Here is a 24,354-nt window from a genome sequence, read left to right as displayed (position 1 = left end):
CCTTGACTCTTGAGTGGATGGCTCATTCAATTCATGTTATAAAACCTCCCTGCAATTCTGATCTGCATGCGTGTGCAAAAGTGTCTAGTAATATCTGCATCTACTGTATTGTCTCTAAGTTCTTTTAAACCATCTTTGCTCACAGGACAGCTGGGAAATTGTGGAGGGCCTGCGCAGAGGCTTCAGCAATGTCCTGGAGCCACAGAAACAGGAGGGCTTCATGCTTAAAAGGAGAAAATGGCCCATGAAGGGCTGGCATAAGGTATAATCCAACCTCTGTGAAGTCCTGAAATGACCCAGGTTACATTATGCTTACTCATCTATCAGAGTGATAGATGTATGACGCATTTTTAGGTGACAAATTTGCACGTCATCTGAAATTCCTGGTTTTACCCTTGCGCTTTTCCGGTTCCCTTTGCAAAAATAAATAAACAAATCTGCTGACATTGCTCATTTGTGTTTTAAACTAATTGAATGAGCTTATGCAGTAGATGATTTCCCCCACAGAGGAGTCACATGTGACCTGGGTCAGTTCCTGTTCACACTCTTTCTAAAAGCTTTCACTGGGATGATACAGCTTAGATATCTTGGTGGTCCTCTCAGATGCATTAGCTGATGGCCTGCTGCTTAACAGAACTGTATATATTTAGTATTGACCTACTGTCGGAGCTTCTCTGGTCTTTGAGCTTTCAAGAGTCTGATTCTAGTGATGTACATTAAGAGCTCCAGCACCAAGCTTTTAAGAAGGGGGTGGAGGAGAGGGATTGCGACAGGGTGAGGGGAAGAGTAGTAAAGGCAGACAGATGCGAGACAAGAGGATGAAAAAAACATCTCAGTGCAGAGACATTAACAACATACTGTATATTAACAAGAAGCTGACACTGTGATGATCACAGTCATTAGAGTGACTTCAGACTTGCTGTCAGGGATGTTGCATATCATCCCAGCTGCATCACTTATTGTCCCTCTTTCTCCCCATAGAGATACTTTTCCCTGGACAAGGGCATCCTGAAGTATGGCAAGTGCAGTGCCGATGTAAGTACAAAAAATCTGCAGCTACATAATATGAGGGCTTGTCAGTTACAGAATATTACAAGACATTTAGCATCTTTTGTTATATTCTTGTTGTACTGCTGGCTGTCTTTCTAAGAATATTTATCTGTGCCTGTAGAAACAAAAGGTCTTGATTGCTCTCACAGTCTTCATATCATTGAAAGGTATCACAGGGTGTATTTTACCTGTCAATCTCACATAATTATATATCAGCCATACAGATACTCCACTTGGGCAATGTTAGGCATATAAGGGTTTATTATTGCTGCCTTAAACATACAATGTCATGTCTGCTGGTGAACAAACTTATAGGATAGTGCATTTTAAAACTGAACTGTTACATTTGTATTAGGTTCAATACATTCCTAACATAGTGTGTCGATTTTGCCCTGACTTGCAGATTGAGAAGGGGAAGCTTCATGGCTGCATTGATGTGGGTCTCTCTGTCATGGCCATTAAGAAGAAAGCAAAGTGCATCGATCTTGATGCTGAGGAAAACATCTATCACTTGAAGGTAAACCACAAAGCTTGTAAATATAAGGCATTCCCCCTACAGATTATTCCCTTTTGATTCCTGGAACAGATGCTTATACTAAAATGACTTTCAAATGACCTTATGTGTTGTTGTATATGTGGGTGAGGGGGAATTACAACACCTGCGTGTGTATTTTTCCACTGACACACCTCCTCCACCTTTCTTGTCCTTGTGTTGATTTCTGATTGTGCTATCTGCTCTACAGATTAAGTCGCAGGAGCTGTTTGATGAATGGGTGTCCAAGCTACGTCATCATCGTCTCTATCGGCAAAATGAGATTGCCATGTACCCTAATGAGAAGTCCTTCTACTATCCCCATTACCCCTCCCCCAACTCCCCTAGTATGGCTGACAGCGCCTCTATCAGAAAGGTATAGCTGTGCACTCCACAGCACACTATGAAAACGTATGTGCCAGCTCTATTCTGTTTAAAGTCGAAACGTTCTCAAAAATATAATTATTTTATCGACCTGTTTGCTGTTGCAGTGCATGTCTCTACGCCGACAGTCCACAGTGCCTTCTCCAGGAGCCTTTCCTTCAGGCTGCAACAGTCAAGCCAAAGTAGTGGCCTGGCTGCAGTCATCTGATGATATGGATAAGTGCTCAAAAGGTGAAAACTATCCCTTGTGGCACTCAGAAGCATCTGATGCCTGTTTTTTTAAGATCATTTTATGTCACTTTTTCCCATCTGTCTGCGGCCACTTAACCCTAACACCCATTAGTTACATTTTAGTAGGTCTGGAATTTCCACTATGAGACATTTTTCACTTTAAGTGAAAGCTGTTCTGCTTCATTATTGAGTTGCTAAAAGGTCAGATGGATGCTAAATATTTTCATGATAACTGTTCAAAAATCAAACTTGAGAAAAATAATAAATAAGCCTCAGCCTACATGAAAGCTGCAGCTTGGAGCTTGAAGAATTATTCAGTGTTTGTGAAGGTTTGCGCTGTATTTAGTCATACCTAGTTAAAGCGGCCAGTGAGATCTAACCTCACTGTGTTCATTTTTCGGATTGCCTCAGTTGATTTTAAAAAATCTGTCTGCCTGCTGTCTTACTTGAAAGTAAGATATGTAATGTAACAAAGATACCCACAAATTTGCATAAATACTAAAAGGACCTACTGTCCCCACCCACCCCGAGTGTGAAGTGACAATGGTGCGGCCATGGCAGTCGATGATTTCCCCAAGCAGGTCACAGTTAGAATTGCCATTTATTTAGTTGTCTGCTACCTATTATCAAAATCTATTTATATCTAGATAATCTATATCTCTATATGAACCCATTGATGAAATTTCCTTCATCCTGCAGTCTGTTAAATTAGTTTAGCTAATTTAGCCCTTCTTCTTATTTCTAATCTAAGTTTTTTTCCCTCCTCTCCACAGACTTGTCAGTCTGTGAGGCCTATCTTCTGGATCTTAACCACCTCCTTCAGAGTATGGAAGTCCTCCACCGCACCTATTCTGCTCCATCTATTCAAGCCCTGCAGGTCAGCATTTTTGTGACTGTAACATAATTTATGAAATAACATGGAGCAAATTGACTATCTAATCACATCAAATCTCTATCTAATCAAAATACTAGATGACTCAGAAATTCTGTAACTTGTCTTGTTTCTTCTGTTATCATTTTTCTCCACCAGCACTTTTGTTGAACTCATGACATTTACAAATAAAAATAGAACATATTGCATCCTCTCTGCCAGTTTTTTTTAAATGAAAAACCTTTCTTAAAAGCAAAAACTACTCTTATGCAACAGTACTTTCCCTTATGTTCCCTAGACATCTACATTTGACAGTCCCAAAAAGGAAAAGAGACTTCCAAGGAAATGGCGCAGTAAGAACTACAACAAAGATGCCAAAACGACTCTGCAGGTAGAAAATGTGCCAATGATGTGTGATGACATTGTTCATGTTTGTTTTCTGAGTTCTTCCAAGCTCTACTCCTCCTGCTCCACTGTAGGTTCCCAGCTGCATCTCCTCCAGCTCTGTCCGCCTCCATGCCTCTAACCCCAACCTCTCCACCGCTGCCCTCGGCAACGACAAAGCCGACCCCGAATCCCTGGATGCAACTTTTGATGTGGCCAGGCTGCAGGAGGATTTCTGCCGTGTTGCCGCCAACTGTGAGTACAACAGCTGTTCCTTTTAAATAACAGTGATTAATTAACAGATTTTGGTAAGCATGTCTGGTGCATTCAGGGTTTTTAAAATAGACTGTCTCAGTTTTCATTCAGTTGGATTCTGGTAAGAGGTTATAATTCTCTGTACCAGACAACTTGGAAAATCTATTTTGTAAAGATAATTCCCTCCTAGGGGTCCCTGGTATTTCTAAATGAAACTGAATTGAATTTCAGATACCTGATGCTCAACATGGCGCAATGAAAAATGATTTATGCATCATATTCAGGCAAAATGATTCCATCTTTTTCTGTAAAATGGTGAAAAGCTGCTCTAGGGAACATCTGACAATTCTACTAGCATGTAAATTGCTAGATTTATACACATTCAAAATTATGAAGCTAAAGATGTATGGTGGGTGTAATCCACTACAGTGATACATTAACGCCAGTGCGTTTAAATAATGTAGCTTCTCAAGCAGCTATTATGAAATGCGTGCTAATATTAATGTCATAAAACAAAAATTGTGGAAAGGAAATCACACTTGTGCATGATGTGACAGACTGTCAGGGTCTCACTGGTGATAAGTAATAACTGTGACTGTATCTATATGGTTCATTGTTTTGAAATGGCTACTAATTGGATCTCTCTCTCTCTCTCTCTCTCTCTCTCTCTCTCTCTCTCTCTCTCTCTCTCTCTCTCTCTCTCTCTCTCTCTCTCTCTCTCTCTCTCTCTCTCTCTCTCTCTCTCTCTCTCTCTCTCTCTCTCTCTCTCTCTCTCTCTCTCTCTCTCTCTCTCTCTCTCTCTCTCTCCTTGTAGTGCACACCACAATGAAGTCAGCCCTCACTTCACTAATGTCTGAGAAAGAGAGATTAAAACAATGTCTGGACCATGAAACCTGTCCTCCTACCTCACCGCAGGTTGTTGGCATGAAGAATGCACTGGCAACGGTATGTGTGATACATTAACACATATTCACAGACACAGAAATGTAATCAGTCAAAAGAAATAGGTTAGGTTACTCCACTTTCTTTTTACACTCCTCTCTGATGACATATCCTCCCACACCACTTGTCAGGCGTGACACATTGTCGAAGCTCTTAGAGGGATTACTAGCTGCTGGTATGAGGTCTGCCCACCTGTACCAGAACATGTTCAACAGTCATGTTTCCCGTGGCTGCTGCCACCCACCCAGAGGCTTTTTCTACTCTTCTAGTCTTTACGTTCATTGTCAAGCTGACTTCTCTGTTGACACATTAGAACTTGCGTGCTCTCTACACCAACACATTTCTTTGACTTTAAATACCCTGCTGGGTGCTAGCTTTTCCAGCAGATTACGCATCTGCCTACTCTACCTCACAGCGATTCAGTAATGGGTTATTGATATATTTTGGGCTACGATGATTTCCTGTTTGAGGTCTACAAAGGTAACCGTTGACATATGTGTATCTTTGTCCTAATTTCTATCTATGCAATCAGCTTTCTCTCAGATGATAAAATAAGGACTTGAGTTCTGTTTTCAATAATCAAGACATTGTTTGTTGGGTGTGTGCTATAAACAATGTTTACACTGGTGTTTTTTCAGGCTTTAGCCCAGAACTCTGAGCTGAGAGAGCGTCTGTGCAAGATTCATGCTGAGTCCCACATCGTAGAGCCCACACTAATAAATGCCTCTGCCCCTGTGCAGGTGGGTGCAGGAATGCAGTGACTATTCTCACCCCTCCACCACCCACCCCCTCCACTATCCCCTACCATCCTGATGATTATTATTATCTCCATCTTTATTTTACATCCCACACAGTCTAGAATTTGCCACAGAATGAATGAGCTGTCCTTCCCCTTGCATCCAGATTCAACAGATCTTTCTCTCCTCTCACCTCAACTCACTTCATTTTATAAGGATAATAACTAAAGAATTTCCTTCTGTGCACACTTTCAGGGAACACTACCCCCTCAAATAAGTTGCAAGTCAGTTCTTATCTTTGAGAAAGTGCTTCCTCTTAATCCTGTGCACTATCACACGGCTGAGGGGAACACTTCAAACTACCTGCCACATTATCGTCTCCTAAATGAGGCTCTTTGCTCACTTAATCAGATTTGCTGACCACAGAGGGTGAACTGATCTACCTAATCATGTCCATGGAAATTTGTTTCATACACAGTGCAAGACTAATGCACCTCCTCTGAGATTATTGTCTGGCTAATTAATCAGCCTTAACAGTAACAAAGGATAGGCGGGCCTGCTCACTTCCATGTGTGCTTCTGTGGAAAATTGGTTGCATGTATTTTGTTGATTTAAGAAAATTATATAATTGTTGTGGGTGCATCTTGTAAATGTCAACATCAATCTGAATTGGCAATCTTGCACAAGAGTGGGTTTGCACACTTGTTGTAGGCTTGCCCTTCTGACTGGCTCTTAATAACTGATGCAGTAATAAATAATAATAGATTGTGATACAGTTTCTTGCAATACTTGATTCATACAGAAAATTCTCTGTGAAATTAGGGTACCTCTGTAGTAGGGCTGGGCGATAAACCGAAAATTTATCGATACCGAAATTTACGACAGTAACCGACGTTATTTTGCCCATGTCGGTATACTCGGTTTTTAACCTCTTAACGCACGCTGTTCCGTCTACGGGACGGGACGGATGTTAGGAGGTAGCCACAAGTTCTTCTGAATGTTTTAAACACCAACCCTTAAACATATATATTCATGCCGTACATCGTTGGAAAGCTTAGATTGTCCTGATTCATTCAAGATCACTCACCAATTATATGGTTGCTCACAGCCGTAATAGTATTAGCGATTAGCTCGGCTAGCCACTCAGCTAAAGTAAGCTAACAGCTATAATGCTACATACCTTCAAAGTCTTCCCTTTATCCACAACGATCATCTTATGACTCAGGACATTCTGTACAGCTCGCCAAGTATCCATTCTTGTGAAATATGAAATCCGTTTCCTTCTAAACGAAATACTTTCCTCAATATGTCCATGTAGTTAGTCCAACACGTAACGTAATAACACAAATAACAAACCATATACGGTCCCTTTTACGTCATTTCCTGACCTGCACGTCCATCTCAGAGTACACGTGACTAGATGTTTACGACCGTGAGCCTCTCCTGCTTCTGACGACACCACACACAAGCCAATCGGTGTTTAGGATTAGGCCGTACATGCCTCCAAAGCCAATGAGGACATGTGACCGATGACAACGTGGGTTTGATTGACAGCTGTTCTAGCCAATGGAAGTATTCGGTGAAATGAAGTTGATAACTTTTTAGCCAATAGTCTGAGGTTTCCAACGGTGTATGACACTAAACTATCAGGTTTGGCTGTCCATAAACAAACTCCAAGCGTAACCGGCGTGCGCCCTGTGCGTAAAAGAGTTGAACCATATCATTACGCACTCGGCATTTTGGTACACGGTTGGTTCTTCTTCGAGTTGACATATGACTTATAGCAAAATAAACAGATAGATAGAGGACAGTTCAAACGTCGAAGGGGCAGCTGCAGCGCCGTCGGCGGAGGCACACCTGGAGGAAGAGGAAGAGGAGGAGGAAGAGCAGTAGCTTGTTCCCAAGAAAAACGCGTCTTCAATCGTGTGGCAACATTTTGGTTTCAAAAGGGAAGATACTACTCAGAAAGATGTAAAATGTAAGTTGTGCAAAAAGACTGTCGTCACCAGCCAGGGCAATACATCTAACCTTGGAGTGGAGCAATTATGCTGCCACAGCCCCATCTAGTGGCCAAACTTTTTTTTAGCACACGGGGTGGTGGTAGTCAGAGCAATCGCTCTGGTGGTAGTTATCGTCCATTTATCGTTATCGAGGTGAACTGCTCAATATACCGTGATATTGATTTTAGGCCATATCGCCCAGCCCTACTCTGTAGCAGTATTTACATTTGAATACTGAACTAGATTTTTGGTAGTTCATCATATGGCTGGTTTCCAGTCATTTTAACATTAAATTGATGGCTTTTGTTGCATAATGTTTCATCTCATTTGTCTCATTTGTCTATAAATATCTATTAAGCTTAAACCATTTCATAATGCTGGGAAGAAATATAGTGTACTGCTGGACTTATTTTAGGGTTATTTTTGGGTATCCTCTTCAGTAACACTGATGTACTGTATTACAGGTGACTGTCTTTCAATATATTGCACATCAGATTTTAGTATGCCATGGCAGTGCCAACATGTTGTTATTGCATCGTGTTGTAAGTTACCCTGTGATTCCTACCTCTTCTGGCTGTGATGATGATGATGATGATGATGATGATGATGATGATGATGATAATGCCTTTTTCTTGCTCTTAATTATAGCTGTGAACGTTGTGTCTCCTAGAAACAGGACTCTGTGGATGAATCCCGTCCCCTAGTGCATCAAGTATCCAATGAGAGCAGAGCTTCAATCGCAGAGTCGTTGTCCGAGTTCTTTGATGCTCAGGAAGTCCTGCTGTCTGCTAGTTCCTCTGAAAATGAGGTATGTGTGAGCTCTAAACTGTGACCAAGGGAAGATGAAGTGATCTATCTAAGTGATTATATTTTACTCAGAATCAGACAGTGGCACAAACTTCCAACAGGATCATCATTACTTTTCATTTGTCTTGTTTATGACCAAAACCTTTATACAGCTCCTGTAGCTATTATTTAATAAGAAGAGCTGATAAAAAATGAACCCAGACATGTTGGGTCTAAAACAATATTACTAGAGATACTTTATTTATTTATCACCTAACATATCATCAATCTGTCTCTGTAACATGTAACTTTTAAACCTATTGTGACAATTCACCGTATAATAGAGAGAAAAACATGGCTTAAATCAACATGGCTGTTGGAAGCATCTTCAAGTCTTCAATGTTTTGCCCTCTGTTACTTCATTCACATCTTTATTTAGTGTTCATGTGGTATTTCTGATCAGTTAGCAGCTGGAGCGGAAGCCATGTGAAAATGGAAGTTAATTACTTTGATCTAAAAATACAGCAAGTCGAGCTGCAAATTTGTCACTGTAGTGCTAAAAGACATTCATCTCTACCACTGATGTGACAGGATGTTGAAAGAAACCTGCCCGATCCCTCGCTGCAGGTTGTGTTAAATTTTTTATCAGTGACCTATTATCTAAAGTTTGCATGTTTTTTTATAGATATCTGAGGATGACTCATACATTAGCGACATTAGTGACAACATTTCTATGGACAACTTCAGTAATGAGACAGAAAGTGAGAGACCAAACTCAGGTAAACTACTATATATATATATATATATGTGTGTGTGTGTGTGTGTATAGACTGTTATTTGTTTATTATAGGTTGCATTAAATGAAATGAATTGTAGAACTGTAAGTAAATGTATAAGTACAATTTTTTTTTTTTTTTTACCCTGACTTACTAGTATTATAGTCATTTTCATATGTGCTAGTTGCAGTCACTATCCAACGATCTTCTTCTTTGGAATACATGTCCCCATGCAGGCTCTGCTGAAGAAGGCACTGTCCTTTATCAGCGTAGATCCTGTCTGTCCTCACCAAGCCCCAACAACAGCACCATCAGCCTGTGGAACATCCTCAGGAACAACATAGGCAAAGACCTGTCCAAAGTGGCCATGCCAGTGCAGCTTAATGAGCCACTTAACACCCTGCAGAGACTATGTGAGGAGCTGGAGTACAGCGAGCTGCTAGATAGGGCTGCTAACACACAGGACCCTTTTGAACGTATGGTGAGTGTTGGTTTGTGTTGTTTAAGTGTGTGGGCAGAGTATTTTTTGCTTGAATCACATGTTCACTTATAGAGCTCACTGGACCTTCTCTGGCAAGCAGTTGCTGTTGGTGAGGCGACCTGTGCAAAAGTTTTAAGAATTTCTAAAACACGACCCATGTTTGTCCAAATATATAGGTTAGGTTTTTACAGCTGAGGGCCAACATTCATCAAAGCAGAAACCAGGTTTAAAGTGGAGAGTCCATGCTGTCTGCTCAAGTTATGTGTTCAAAAAAAGAGAAACTGTTTTTTTCATGGGCTTTAAGAAAGAGAAAACATTTTGGCATGTTCCACATGTCGAAGCGTCCTCGGGCAAGATACTTAACCATATGTGTGTGTGAATATGGCTTATAGTGTAAAAGCACTTTGAGTGGTTGGAGTAGAGTTGCACCAACTCTGCTTATTACACAGGATAAATATTAATCTGTCTCTAAATTTCAAGCAGGAAAATTCTGTATGTTTTACTTTTGCTCACATTTGCATTGATGGACTATGGAGCAATCGCAGTTTATTGGGTGAAATTTGTTCATTTTTGTGTGGGAGGTTCAGAAGTACAGCCTGTGGAGTTGCCTAATTATAAAAGACAAATGTGCCATGTAGAGTATATTAATTTGAAATGAAAAGCAGTTGAAGTCTGTGTCAGCCTCACTCTGTGGCCTCCGATTACACTGTGGAAGCACAGTAATTATCTGTGCAAACTTGACTCATAGCAACTACTGAAGGGATACTGAGACAGAAAGATACTCTGATCATTACAATAAAATGGAAGGGAAATTAGACCTGCTGAGAATTAAAGTGGGATGCGACACACATGAACCAGTATATACTAATATGACACATTGTTTGTAATAAATATCACAAACAAAGCACTAGTAACATCATTGGTTTCTGTGTGTGTAGGTGTACATAGCCACGTTCGTAGTATCAGGTTATGCATCCAGCTACTACCGCACTGGGGGAAAGCCTTTCAACCCCATCCTGGGAGAGACATATGAATCTGACCGACCAGATAAAGGCTTTCGATTTATTGCAGAGCAGGTATGAATAAATCCCAGTTACTATACTCATCAACAAGTCATTATTTCCAGTATACAAATAATAAAGCACTGAAAGCAAACACTGAATCAATTTTGTTTTCTAACCTTTATCGCCCTTCATATCATCAGGTCAGCCATCACCCTCCCATCTCAGCTTGCCATGCAGAGTCTAAAAACTTCATCTTCTGGCAAGGTAGTGGATTAAAGAGATTAGTTTGACTAATGCTCAATGTTTCTGTAAAGATTATAACACTAATCCAGGATGAATGCTAATTTCATCAGTTGCTTTTCTTTTTATCTTACAGATGTGCGTTGTAAGAATAAGTTCTGGGGGAAGTCGATGGAAATTGTGCCAATTGGCACCACACATGTAACCCTGCCTGGGTGAGTCTGATTAGCCTCATTCATTCCTTTGACCAGACACCTATTCAAATCAGCATTCATTTGAATATCTAATGGTGTCATATGGTAAGGAATAGTGTTTTAATTTCTCTCTGCAGGTTTGGCGACCACTATGAGTGGAACAAGGTGACGTCGTGCATCCACAACATTCTCAGCGGACAGCGCTGGATAGAGCACTATGGGGAGATCTCCATCAGAAACACCAGTAGTAACGTCTGTCAGTGCAAGATAACTTTCATTAAGGTGAAGCAAGCACTTTCATTAAGTGCAAAATTTCCGTTTTATTAGCTGTGGTTGACATTGCAGCTGCACCTCCAACAACAACTGTTTTACATTCACCCATATATACAGAGGCGGAGAGGGTTGTACCCTTGAGCTATACAGATTGCCATTTCTCATGACAAATAAGTTCCCTATTTTGTAAACTTAAGGTTGAACCACACTTTTCTGTGAAATGCTGCAAGACAAGATGGCACCTTTCAAACAGAGAGGCAACTCAAAGTGCAGTTGCAGTAGATACCCTTAGCATATGAGTTGACCTTTCAGTTTTATAGCATTTCCACAACACCGACGTGGAATATCAGGGAGCATCTTGCATTCAAAAAATCTGATTTATATTCAATTTGGGATAATAATAATATAATAATAATGCATTTTTTTAAAGATGCCTTTCAAAGCACTCAAGGACACCTTACAATGCACATAACACAACAACAGTACATCAAACAATATAAATCAGGTAACATTTAGTGCAAAGATAAAGAATAAATATGAATGTGACTACAAAGTGCATTAGTACAACAAATAATAAGAATGTGATTGCATAGTCAGTGTGAGACAGAGTATGCCACTCTGAATAGGTGCATTTTCAGGCGGGATTTAAAGGTGGAGACAGAGTCAGAAGTGCAAATGTCTGGTGGGAGAGAGTTCCATAGACGGGGGTCACATCAGCTGAAGACTCTTGACCCCATGGTGGTTAAGTTGGTAGATGGGGCAAAGAGCTGGTTGGCAGAGGAGGATCGGAGAGTTCGGGAAGGTGTGTAGATGTGAATAAGTTCAGAGAGATACGATGGTGCCAGGTTGTGAAGGATCTTGAAAGTGAGGAGTAGAATCTTAAAGTCAATGGGATTTGATAGGGAGCCAATGAAGTTGCTGCAGGGCAGGAGTGATGTGTTCAATAGAGGGAGTTCTGGTTATGATACGAGCGGCTGCGTTCTGTACCAGTTGGAGTTTGTGAAGAGATTTCCACGGAAGACCAAAGAGGAGAGAGTTACAGTAGTGTGATTTTCACTAGGGCTGTCTCAGTGCTGTGGAGGGGACGGAAACCAGACTGAAATTGTTCATAGAGATTGTTGTCAGACAGACGGGTGTGGACCTGAGCTGCAACAGTTCTTTCTAGTATTTTGGAGAGAAATGGCAAGTTTGAGATGGGATGGAGGTTGTTCAAGTCATTCAGATCGGCGGCAGGTTTCTTGAGTGTTGGTGTTATTGCAGCAGTCTTTAGTGATGATGAAACAACACCAGAAGTCAGTGAGGATTGAATGATGTCAGTTATTAACGTGGACAGGGCAGGTAGGCAGATTTTTACCAGGTGGGTAGGTAGGGGGTCTAACTGGCAGGTAGATGACTTGGATTTATGAATGAGACCAGTTATTTCGGAGACAGTTGGCAGTATGAGGCTGGCGAGTGGACAGCTGAAGGAAGATGTAGTCCAAGAGTGCAGAGAGGATACAGAGTTATTTATAGCAGTCAGTGTCTGGTGGATATTTTCAATTTTGGCATTGAAGAAGGTCATGAAGGTATCACACTGTGTAACTGTGAGTAAGTGAGGTGGTAGAGCATCAGGTGGTTTCAGAATATTGTTTAGAGTTGAGAATAGGGCTCTAGTGTTCCCATCAGCTGTCCTGATTAAGGTTGTATGTGATTATAATACATTTCTATGTGAACTGCAAGGCTGTTTTTTACATAAAGGCACTCCAAACAACGGCCTTTAGTTTTGAACTGGCGTAGTGCTGGTGTAAACCAAGGAGCAGAGTGGGTAAAAGAAACAGACCTATTTTTCAGAGGTGCAAGAATATTTAGGAGTCCATGAAGTCCATCATTGTAGTGAGATACCAGTTAATTTGTGGTGGATACATTTTCTCTGTAGGAAAGTCATCAATTCCATTGGAGAGGGCCAACAAGTCAATATTCTTAATGTTTTGGAATGTGATAGAGCGATGCATATTAGTCTTGGATAATCTTAGATTGACATTGCAGGATATTAACTTGTGTTTTGAGATAGGCAGATCTGAGGCACAACAGTTATGAGGGGTTACACCAGAACAGTAGATTAGGTCAAGAATGTGTCCTTTGGAGTGTGTGACTTGCTATCCTGTATAGTGTGTGTGTGGATAGGGAGAAGAACAGAAGGTGTAGACCGAAGGTCAGCACTGTAAACACAAAATATGAATGAATGTGTTATTACTGAGGTGGAGAATATGAATCTAACGTTCTCCTTTTCTTTCATCAACAAACACTGCTGACACTGGATATAATGAGAAGACATATGGTAGTAGAGAAATGGCATTTCAAGTCTGCTGTAATGCCTTCATTAGTCCATAAGCCTTCTACACAGATGGAGCTCTTCACCTGCATGCCAACAAGGACCCCTCGCTGTTTTCAGTGTTTGATGTATTGAAGGCTTTTCTGAGAGGAGAAGGTTAATTGCTTTAACGTGTGCTCATTTGAAAGACCTCCTGAAGCTATACAGGATAGCAAGTCAGGACCTGTCAGAACTCATTATGCATCCTCAGCTCTCTTTAAACACATCCAGCCAAGCAACAAACATGCTGAGGATGGCGTATGCTACAGCAACATCTGCTAACTGCCGGAGTATCATCTTAAGCTCTTCATTGTCCATTGACAGGCTTATACTGCTGCTGTTCAAAATGATGTTATTCATTTTGAAGGGTATTCTTCTCTCATTGTCACTTCTTTTCTCAGGCCAAATACTGGAATTCAAGTGTGAATGAGGTGGAGGGAACTATCACAGATCAGAAAGGAAAGGTCATCCACAAACTCTTTGGGAAGTGGCACGAAGCAGTTTTCTGTGGAGATCCGCCTTCAGCCAAGTGCATCTGGAGAGCGAGTATGACAAGTTTTATTTATGAGAATGCACTGAAAGCCCTTTTATGATTTATGCCTTCCTATTACAGTGTCTGATGCAGTGGATGTTGTTTGTGTGCAATGTAGACGCAATGCCTGTTGACCATGAGCAGTACTATGGTTTCACCAAGTTTGCTATTGAGCTGAATGAACTGGATCCATCCCTGAAGCTGCTGCTGCCACTCACAGATACCAGACTGCGTGTGGACCAAAGGTAAGAGAAAAAACAAATCTGTGTAATTACATGCATTTAAATATTGTTTGTTAATGTATAATGCTATTATCTGCTTCCTGCAATAATCTGATTTCTTACATGAGAAGCACTATTTTTAAATCAAGGTAATGAAGAAAAAAAGAGAAACAAGATTAAAACTGTGATATTTCTGCCACTTTATCATAGATGTCTGATTTCAATAGTAACACACCTTTTATAATCTGACACCATGCACCTCAATCATGTGCTCTTGACGCGCTGTCTCGACACACTCTATGATCAAAATAGCACCAAAATAGAAACATCAATACTCATGTTAAGAATAGTAACTGCACTAGCTACTGTGTTCTCCTTTCCACTCACATTTAGATGTCTCAAAGCTCATTTTAGCTCAGATTTATTACGGTCTGTAAGCCGTACTCTGCTGCTCTACGGCACCACAGAATGATAAAGCATTTGCAGCTTTGTCATCAAAGTTTTTTTTAAAGGACACTGCTCCAAATCCTGTTTGTCTGTAGGTGAATTATCTTACAACAATGAGCAAAAACAAGAAACATGAATGTAGATTCAATTTGAATGTAAAAGATTAATTTTTTTTGCCTAATGAATATGTGTGGCTCACAATGACAGACTGCTGGAAGAGGGGAACTTGGAGGCCGCTGAGGAGCAGAAACAGAGGATTGAACAGCTGCAGAGAGAGAGACGGAGAGTCCTTGAAGAGGGCAACTTAACACATGAACCTAAGTTCTTCAGGTAGCCTAAATATGTAGATTTATTAGTTTCTAGTGAAGAAAGTCATTTATGGGAAAGTGAGCATGTCTTATCTTTAAACAGCTTTATATGCAACTATCACTGTAACAGCAGATTGTGTCACAAGTATAATATTATCAACACACTCACCTCTGGCATTTCTTTGACCTCCTCAGGAAGTCAAAGGAGGATACCTGGGTGAGCAACAACACGTACTGGGAGCTGAGGAAGGACGTTGGCTTTTCCCACATAGATTTCCCAACACTGTGGTGACCTGAACTAAGTGATCACACACATTTTGAAAAAACACACAGACTCTACTGTGATCCAGGCTGGTTCTGGTGATGCCTGTATTCCAGTCGCACCATCCACATTCAGTACTGGTTTTCTTCATTAGAGCTCATCTAAAAGTTATTGCCTTAATAGCAAGTGCTTATCTGAGTTGTGTAAACATGTTTATGCAAGTGTATTATGAGAATGCTCCCTTACGCCCGCAAATGAGGTACAATCTCCCGGAATCTGGAGCAAGCAAGCAAGAGTGCGCTCTAGAGAGTGTCTGCACGGGCAATTTTTGCCCCTAATTTCACCTGTTTATGATACACTGTACAACTTAAACTGGGAAATGGAAAACTACATGGTATAGAGGACAACAAATCCTTTTCATAACTAGTCTCTGCTAGTTTAAAAGAACTGAATAACTGGTCACTTTAGCTGCGATCTCATCATGGACATTCTCTACCTCTGAGATAAACTAGCCTTGATATGCCATTGATTAAGTGTACACATACAATATTTATTCTGCACTTGCCTGATGCCTTACTGGTTGTATTCATATTAATTAATTTATTTTTGTTGCATCTTTTAGATGTTTAAAAAAGGTATGTTTTGTAAGGAATTCTTAAGAACAGAGGAGTATTGTTCACATGATCCTTACTGAGCCTTTTACTGCTTTTTGCTATGACTACGTGAACAACTGTGTAACTATGAGCAGCAGTAGCAAATGTCAAATCCATCCGTTTTTCACTTTGTCCAATGCACCATTGTCTACCAGGGCCATGGGCTTTAGGACCTGAGTGTCCAAACTATGTTCCATGAGCTCAAATAAAAACTCTGATCCTTCATTCTTCTGGAATCCTTTGTGACTGTATGTTCAAAACAGTAATAGTGATTTCTGCCTACACAGATTCACAGCTGTGTTATAAATCTAAAAAACCTGAATCATCAGTTTTAAATTAGCCTTATGTCTAAAGAGGAGGAAGTTAGTCAATAGGTTATGTGAACCAGAAGCATTGAACCACTGGACTTCCTAACATCCCATGAAGGCGGAAAGATGTATATTTATGTAGGGCATGAAAGGTGTTAGACTCTATTAAACAGTGAGTATGGTCATCATTATTATCTTGGAACAGATGCAGCTTGTTCCATACATTTGTTATCTGGTGTAACAACTCTCTAAAGTGAGTCTCCATAACATTATAGAGCCACTCCTTGCTTTTTCTGTTTAGTTTGAATGTGGGACACAGTTGAAAGATCACTCACTACATTATGTAATTTTAAGGGCTGCAGTTTTTCATACTCCTCCCATCATGGTCATTTTATGAGTTGGCTTCAGTGATTGTTTTCCATAAAAAATTTAGCAACCTGTCCGGTTTATTTCACAATGTACAGGGTTTTTTATTTTATTGTAGCAGTACACTGTATTACAAGTGTTTAACGTCTTACTGCCACATGTCACATGTCTTAATTAAATTCCTTAAATGGTAGCACACAGCTAACTGTGATTATCATTTTACTCATTCAAATATCATTCAGCCACTTTACTTTGGTATTATTGATGTTGTGTTTTTTCTGACTTTTTATCTATGGTTCTATATATTCGCTACACAGGTAGTTACTATGAAGAAAGTCCAAGGATTATAGAAGCAATGAATGAAGTTAAAAGTGTGTCATTGATGAAACAATAGTACGTGTAATGGACTGCCTGTGGTCCCCAGAGCCTGCATGTTCATTATGTTTCACTTTTAAAACTGTCTGCAATTACGAATGATCTGAAAGTTACAGTTTTCACCTCTGACCTCACCATAACCAGCATCACTGATCAGCCTGGTCAGTTGTGTGCATCATTGTACCTGTAACTAAACCAAGCAGTGATATCACTGGGTCCAGGAGTATACCTGTACATCACTGCAGCAAGGTGTTGGAGAAACCTCTGGAGGGAATATTAAAGGAAAAGACAAATTCTTATTAAAATGAAAAGAGTCTGTACACCATTAATATAATCGCAAAATAAATATAATACTACATATTAATGCTGAACCAGCAACTGTATCCAGCACGTGTAAACAGTACAACACGTTACATAAGATATTTCTGGTAGACTTTAACCAGCCACTAGATGGCAACAAATAGCCATCAATAAGAAAAAGAACAGCACACAGTACAAACACATCAGTGAAGTGCTGTTGTCTTGCTTGGCCTGCTTTAAATCGTTGAACCAAGAACCAAGCTGTCTTGCTAGATAGCTGATATTTTCAAGGTTGATAAAAACGGTTCCAGATGCTGTCACAGATTTCAATCACAATATTTAATCACGCAGGGGTGATATATCTGAGCAGGAAATCATTAGTAGTGTGGTCAAGATTGTAAAACATATTAAGACATTCACTGGTCATTAAATTTCAGCAAGGACAGCAATTTAGTTGTATTTGCATTCACCCCTTTAAGATGAGAAAAACATAATGCATAGATAATACTGTAAAACCATAGAGTTCCATCTGCAACCATGTCTGTGCTGAGGACAAAGAAAAGCTAAATATATTTTAAGAATTATTATTATTATTATTATTATTATTATTATTATTATTATTATTATTATTATTATTATTATTATTGTTGTGTGTTCAGATGTACAGAGAGAAGAGGGAACAGGACAGACAGTACCTTCAGTAACACAACAGTTTCATTTAGAGGGCGGAGCGTCTGCGCGTCTTTTGTCCAAAACAGATCTTCGCTGCCCCGGTCTGGTATGTGGAAGTGTTGTCTGCTCTGAAAGTATCGCCATCAAAGAAGAGTTTCACGTCTGCTTCGTCACTGACGCAGAAAGCGGTAATATATTACACATTTTTTCCACATTATATATTGTTATCTTCCTCTAAAAAGCGAGCTTACGAGTGCATAACAACGTTAAGACAGACAGGTCGGTTGTTGATGTCATTAGCATGTGATGTGATGTTTATGTGCAGATTATTTATACAATAAACCACTGCTTTAAACTTTCTTACATGCTGTCTAAGTTCAGTAAGTGACAGAAGTGTGCACTGTAGTGGCATAAGGATTTTTTAAGGAAGGAAAGAAAGGAGCGCTTGATGCAGAAATGGTTGAATCAGCAACAAAAGTGCAGAGGTTTGAAGTCACTTTTCAGCCCGAGGGGCTCACATACAGACAGATGACAAATTAAAGGAAAGGTACAGGTTTGAATGCTTGAGGGGAACTGGTGGCTCTGTTATTTTGTGGGGGGGCATTTGGCTGGCATGGTTTTTAGGTCCACTTGCCCCCTCAGATTGTAGGATCACTACAAATCAATACGAAATAGTTCTGAGTGAAAACATTTCTGTTCTGATGGGAGTGGTCTCTTCCAGGATGACAATGTCCCCGTCCATAGTACAGGAAGGGTCACTGAATGGTTTGATGAGCATGGACATTATGTGAATCATATGATGTGGCCTTCACAGACACCAGATGTCAGATGTCTCCATGTGTTCACCCCTCCAGTCCAGAGACTAGAATAAATCATAAAAATATCATATCATAAAATAATTTGTTACCCATCTGTACATTCTTCTGTAATCTAATTAAAAACAAGTCCTCACTCGTTAATCTCCTGGCTCCATTGTCACAGTCACAGGTTTTGATCCTGCAGGGAGATGTTTGCCACAGCAACCAGGAACTTTGTGGAAGAGGTGGATCATGGAGGTTTATTGATCCCGGTGTCCAGCCTGAACGACAGTATCGCTCTTCTGACAGTGGTGGTGAAGCGCAAGCGGTACTGGTTCTGGCAGAAGCCCAGGCATGTTCCTACTGATTTTAGCCTTAACGACATACTGACAGGAGACACACCTATAACGCCAGGTAAATATCAAACCCCCCTCTCTAATACTAGGTTGTGTCAATTTATGCTATTAAAACCACAGAAAACTTAGGTATTTCCCCTATCCACAGTTTTCGTGGAGACAGACTTCATCAAGTATAATGGGACATATGGTGACCACATTCAGGGATCGCTGGGTGCAAACTTTGTCCACACCAATCTGAACCTGGAAGCTAAAGACTCTTCCAAACTCCAATCATCCTTCGGCAGTTTGAAAAAAGAGGAAGTGGATGTGCAGAAGCTGCTGCGAGACTCCAAAGGCAGGTCAGTTCTCCAGCTGTATCCACCGCCCTGCCTGGCAGAATTTTTATAAGTAGCATTTCAATGTAAAAAACACCATATATATGTCATCTGACATTCAGTATCTTAAAGATCTGCAAGCAGCAGGAGTGATCTTTGTCCAACCATAAAGGAGGCCTGGTTGAACATTAACACATAGTTCCTGTTTTGATTTATGATTAACATTTTTTTGTCCTTGCATTAGAATTTCAAAATGTGTATCAGTGTAAAGAAAATGTTACTTTACTGAATTCCCAGTTTTGTTTAGTTTAGTTTTATTTCATACCAGCAGTGTGCTTTTAGAGTTGTAATCAAACTTTCCAAGAATGATGCCATTGAAACACAACACTAGTGTTTTATGCTTTTTTGTTTTAATCAAATGTCTCAGGATCTTGGACATGTCCCATTCCCTGGTCCAGCAGACAAAGGAGAAGCGCAGACAGATATTTGGGATCGTAAAGGAGCGTGTTGTGACCACTCAGCCCTGCTCAGTCATAGAGGAAGTACAGCAGGGCGGAGAGTGTAAAGGAGTATTTAGCCTCTGTGGGCGCAAGAGCCCAAAGGTAAATAACAAATGTATACACTTGGACATTATTTAATGAGTGTAAGCCTTCACAACTTCAGCATGTGCATTCCAGGAGTAACATGGTGATAAAAATTATATCATTTTTACTCTCTCCTCTTCCTCTTAGTTGTAACTTACTTACAGAATTCTGCATGCAACAGTGTGTTATACGCAGTGTTGGGCACGTTACTTTGAAAAAGTAATTAATTATAGTTACTCATTACATTTCCCAAAAAGTAGCTGAGTTAGTAACTGAGTAACATCAATGTCAAAGTAATTAATTACCAGGAAAAGTAACTATTACATTACTTTTTAAAAAATTGTTCAAATATGTCAAACTACTTGGCTGCCCCAATCAACAACAACTGGCCCAGAACACGTTCACAATTAAATTATGCTTAAGAAATGTACTAAAAAGAACTCATCATGTAGCAGATGTGCAACAATTGAACTGTATTCCTCAAAAAGCAACAACAATATAAACTTTGCTTAATATAACAATGAAAAATTGTACTGGACATGAATAAATGAATAAAAAGGTCCAGTGAGGGGAGGAGTGCGTTTGGTCTAATAAGCAGCAACACAGAGCTATCAGGACGCGTTGCTCTCACACGCGCTGCATTGATAGTCACATGCGCGTAGTCACTCTCTACAGCGCAGTCTTGCTCTCTCGCTCCAGATTCTGGGAGATTATGTCTCATTTGCGCCCACTCTGTCTTTGGTTATGCCCCTAAATGCAGCTACTCTTTGGCAGGGAGACAGAGAGAAAAGCGCCTGTTCGGTGAGGTCTGAAGAAGTAACAGCGCATTTTTTGGCAGTAACGGTAATGGCGTTGTAACGGGGGAAACAGTAATTAATTTGATTACTCGTTACTGAAAAAAGTAACGCCATTAGTAACACTGTTATTCCCATCACTGGTTATACGAGAATGTGGAGAGAGCTGCAGTGAAAGCAGAGCAATGTCTTTTCATGTCCAGTAGAAGTTTTGTAAGTTTTAAGAGTGTGAATGGCTTTGTGACCAATTTGCTTGCCTATTTTATCTCAGGCTTATGTTTGCAATGTCCCCATTTAATGTGTGTAATGCCTTGTCTGATGCAGCAGTTCCCTTAATCCAAGACAGTAAAGTAACCTTAACCCGAAGTGAAATTTGTGCCATTTTTCATACTGTAAAATCCTGCCCAGTGAGGAAACTGTTGGTAGAAAAGTTCTTCTTCTACTACTATTATTTGGCAGCCCTCTCTGTTATTTTTGTTAAAAGTGTTCACAATTGAGAGAAGCCTCTGCTCTTTTATTCTGAGAGACAGAAATAAAAACTGGGCAGTTACTGTTCATGGCCTCAAATATATAAATAACTAAGGATTAATAAATGATTGCGGATTGATGTTCAATCGACTAATCAGTCAACTATTTTTGTTGCAATCATTCTCACTTCCTTTAAATCAAATGCACCAGTAAATGGGTTTACAAATATATAATGCATCCATTTCATGTCATCCAGCAGTGATAGATGGTTTTAGATTAGATATTTCCTTTATAACACACAATTTTCATGATCTCTGTGTCTCACCTGTCTGTTAATGTTGATGTTTCTGCAGGTTTCACTCATGGAGAACGGGAGCCTGAGCAAAGACAGTGATGTTTCCATGGAGATCCCCACTCATACCACCCTTGCCTATGCCCTCATAGAGCTAGAGATCAAACAGGATGGACACTACGGTGAGAAATCGGTCATTAAACACGACAAATGAACAGGAGGAGCAACTCTTTCATTTTAGATGGATGTGGGTATTTGAAATAGAAATGTAATATTCTCCACAGAGCTGTGTCTGATGTCAGACACCACAGGGGGCTTTGAAGTAGATGGCCCCAACAAGAGGCAACTGTTTGGTGGGTCTGGAGCAACTGAAAATAGCTGCCTTAGAGAAGGTAAATTATTGTTTTCTTTTTGTGTTTTTTCAGTCACGTAAATGATGTGATTGTAGGTGGTTGTTGGAGTTGAGAAATGTTGTTTTCAAGTCATATGGGCCTGTAGAGATATGCAGCCGGTTGTATCAGGATGGTGTCGTAACTGTAAACATGTGCTTTGACCTATATTATAAGGTCTCAGTACAGCCACCATACTAAGCCATTTATGTATGGTGCTCAGTTCAAATTTCTAGTTATATTCATTTTTATTGAATTTTAATCACAATTTAGCCTGTACATGTACTATTTTTGTATACTTGGCCCCAGCAGGCATCAGTTTATTGATTAGGTGTTCATCTGGCAAATATCATAAGTATTTAACACATTTTCATAATTTTATTAACCTTGACATGTGTACATTCATAAATACTGTAGAGCAAGCTCAGATTTCTGCTAATAGAAATCTGAGCTAATAGATAATTCATCATTATGCATTAATAAAATCTAGTCTAGTTTCTTTTGAATTGCCACATCTTAGTATTTAATTTCAGATTAGCTGTCTTAATATTCATAATATTCATATAACAAATACTTGTCTTTTTGTCATAATTTCTCTTGTCTGTCTCCACTTCAGTACAAAATGAAAATTGAATAACATCCTCCATTTTCTTACCAGGGCATGACCAAGTTAGATGGTTAAAAGAGACATGATTATCATTCCAACAAAGTTTTTGTCTTTGGAGCTGAATGATAAAGTGTGCTTTTTATTTTTCTCTCTGCAGAACTGGAGCGACTGAGCGATCATTTCCAGGTGCTCTCAGCTTTGTCTGACTCCACAAGGTCCTCCCTGCTGCAGCAAATCACAAAAGTAATGGAGGACCAGACAGCTGTCTATGCACTTCAGAATTTGGTGAGTGGGACAGAGAATTCATGTTGACGCAGAGGAGCTCTCATAATGTGGAGTTAGCAGTATGAACTTCTCTTGTGTTGTGTCATCTATAAATCTGGACCTCTTGCTCTGTCTCAGCTGGACCAGATGTGTCTGGAAAAGAGTCCTAACGTTGGCGATGTTACGATGACAGAGTCTCAAAAACAGAACATTCAGGCCATCCTGGGTCTCTTGGAGCAGTCTGATAACGTGGAGTCAGCTCGGACAGCGCAGTCCACATCTGTCCTCAGCGCCCTTCACCTCATTACCAGTGCCTTAGATGGTGAGAATGCATTGGTCTATACAGCCTTTATTACTGATATCATGACCTCGCTTAAAGTCCTCATTCTGGTTTTGTCCTGTTTTGGGGTCTTTGTCTTTCAGAAATGACATATGATTGCCTTGCTGCCTTGTCAATGTGCTGCAGTCCTACAGTGTTAAAGGACCTGGAGCTGTTGGTTAGTAAATAATTAGCTAATTAGTAATCAGCTTTTACAAACATTTAATTTGAGTATTTTTCAAATGCCTTTTCCCTTTTGCTTAACACCTTTTCCAGGTGCAGTGTGTATCAGGAAGCGGAGAGATGCCTCAGAGCAGAGTGGGTCTGACAGAGGATGCCTATGTCAGGGCTGAACATCTGTTTACCTCCTCAAATGCGTCCCTGAAGAGAGATGGCGACACAGTGAAGACAGAAATAAAACACCAGCCAGGACACCTTCCTCTGCTGATGTGTATTGCTGTCAGAGGTCTTGCCTCACTGGCCCACTGATGACACCTTTATATCAACCTTAAACTTGAAATACCACACTGGGATGAGCTCGATGGGATTACTCGATGCAGTGGCAGAATTCTACTGTATGTTGATGTGGGGTAAATGCACTAGTCAGTTAATGCTTTAATCATTTAACAGACAACATCAATCAGTTTATAGCTCAATTCCTCAGTTTTGTAATGTTGGGTGAAAAAAATGATTTTGTAGATATCTTTTTTATTACTGACTATTTGATGATGAAATGTATAATTTTATGATCACAGTTGAATCCAGATTAATGTGCACAATTAATTTAGTGTCTGGATGAAAATAAGAATGAATAAGATTCCATGACAGGACTCCCACAAGTTAAGAACTCATCATCTTGTTTTTGAATATTGCTATTTGACATTGTATGTGTTCTCTCTTAAATAAGCATCGCCTTTTAAACTTTTTTCTAAAGTAAGTGCATTTTATCAATGCTAAGAATTGTATATAATTGGGCTCTTGGTCAGCATCGTGGAGATTTTACCCAAACCCCTCACCTTTGAAAAATAAACAATCATTTCTTATAGGAAATCTTCTGCTTTAAATTCTCAGCTGTTCAGTTCACTTGAAACACTCACACAAACCATAGCAATAACCTCCAACATGTTTTTTTCATTTTTACACTTGTTTTTTATGTTGCAACTAAAGACCTCATTCTTGAACAACTTGAATAAATTGATTTCTCTTTGCAAACTTTTCATGGAGTTGTCTTAT

At 39.9% G+C, this 24,354-nt stretch overlaps 2 protein-coding genes across 2 annotated transcripts in view; both read left to right on the top strand.

The window, feature by feature from the left end:
- osbpl3b (oxysterol binding protein-like 3b) overlaps positions 1–16,062 on the top strand; it is a 33,671-nt gene extending 17,609 nt beyond the window's left edge. Inside the window, exons 3-22 of the mRNA XM_053326532.1 lie at positions 146–262; positions 982–1,035; positions 1,454–1,567; positions 1,794–1,958; positions 2,074–2,197; positions 2,971–3,074; positions 3,367–3,459; positions 3,548–3,707; positions 4,522–4,652; positions 8,057–8,194; positions 8,858–8,951; positions 9,200–9,429; positions 10,368–10,505; positions 10,634–10,697; positions 10,810–10,888; positions 11,005–11,149; positions 13,892–14,036; positions 14,141–14,267; positions 14,898–15,020; positions 15,194–16,062. Of these exons, the coding sequence (XP_053182507.1) occupies positions 146–262; positions 982–1,035; positions 1,454–1,567; positions 1,794–1,958; positions 2,074–2,197; positions 2,971–3,074; positions 3,367–3,459; positions 3,548–3,707; positions 4,522–4,652; positions 8,057–8,194; positions 8,858–8,951; positions 9,200–9,429; positions 10,368–10,505; positions 10,634–10,697; positions 10,810–10,888; positions 11,005–11,149; positions 13,892–14,036; positions 14,141–14,267; positions 14,898–15,020; positions 15,194–15,290 (2,442 nt within the window). The 3' untranslated portion in view covers positions 15,291–16,062. The remainder of the gene's footprint in view (positions 1–145; positions 263–981; positions 1,036–1,453; positions 1,568–1,793; positions 1,959–2,073; positions 2,198–2,970; positions 3,075–3,366; positions 3,460–3,547; positions 3,708–4,521; positions 4,653–8,056; positions 8,195–8,857; positions 8,952–9,199; positions 9,430–10,367; positions 10,506–10,633; positions 10,698–10,809; positions 10,889–11,004; positions 11,150–13,891; positions 14,037–14,140; positions 14,268–14,897; positions 15,021–15,193) is intronic.
- Positions 16,063–18,940: 2,878 nt separating this feature from the next.
- On the top strand, positions 18,941–23,830 carry gsdmeb (gasdermin Eb). The gene is made up of 9 exons (XM_053327171.1): positions 18,941–19,145; positions 19,236–19,428; positions 19,832–20,006; positions 21,604–21,724; positions 21,827–21,934; positions 22,696–22,823; positions 22,941–23,124; positions 23,226–23,299; positions 23,398–23,830. Exons 1-9 carry the CDS (start codon positions 18,941–18,943, stop codon positions 23,608–23,610), a joined length of 1,401 nt encoding a protein of 466 aa, XP_053183146.1. The 3' UTR covers positions 23,611–23,830.
- Positions 23,831–24,354: the final 524 nt, after the last annotated feature.

This window comes from Scomber japonicus, chromosome 10 (genome assembly GCF_027409825.1).
Source record: "Scomber japonicus isolate fScoJap1 chromosome 10, fScoJap1.pri, whole genome shotgun sequence".
Taxonomy (NCBI): domain Eukaryota; kingdom Metazoa; phylum Chordata; class Actinopteri; order Scombriformes; family Scombridae; genus Scomber; species Scomber japonicus.
This window is presented reverse-complemented; position numbering and strand designations above follow the sequence as displayed.

What these genes read in the sequence shown, in the direction of transcription:
- gsdmeb (XM_053327171.1), top strand. Translation starts at nt 18,941, where the DNA reads ATGTTTGCCACAGCAACCAGGAACTTTGTGGAAGAGGTGGATCATGGA. An exon ending in CTGCGAGACTCCAAAGGCAG is followed by an intron (nt 19,429 to 19,831) that starts GTCAGTTCTCCA and finishes CAAATGTCTCAG; the next exon opens with GATCTTGGACATGTCCCATT. An exon ending in GTGGGCGCAAGAGCCCAAAG is followed by an intron (nt 20,007 to 21,603) that starts GTAAATAACAAA and finishes ATGTTTCTGCAG; the next exon opens with GTTTCACTCATGGAGAACGG.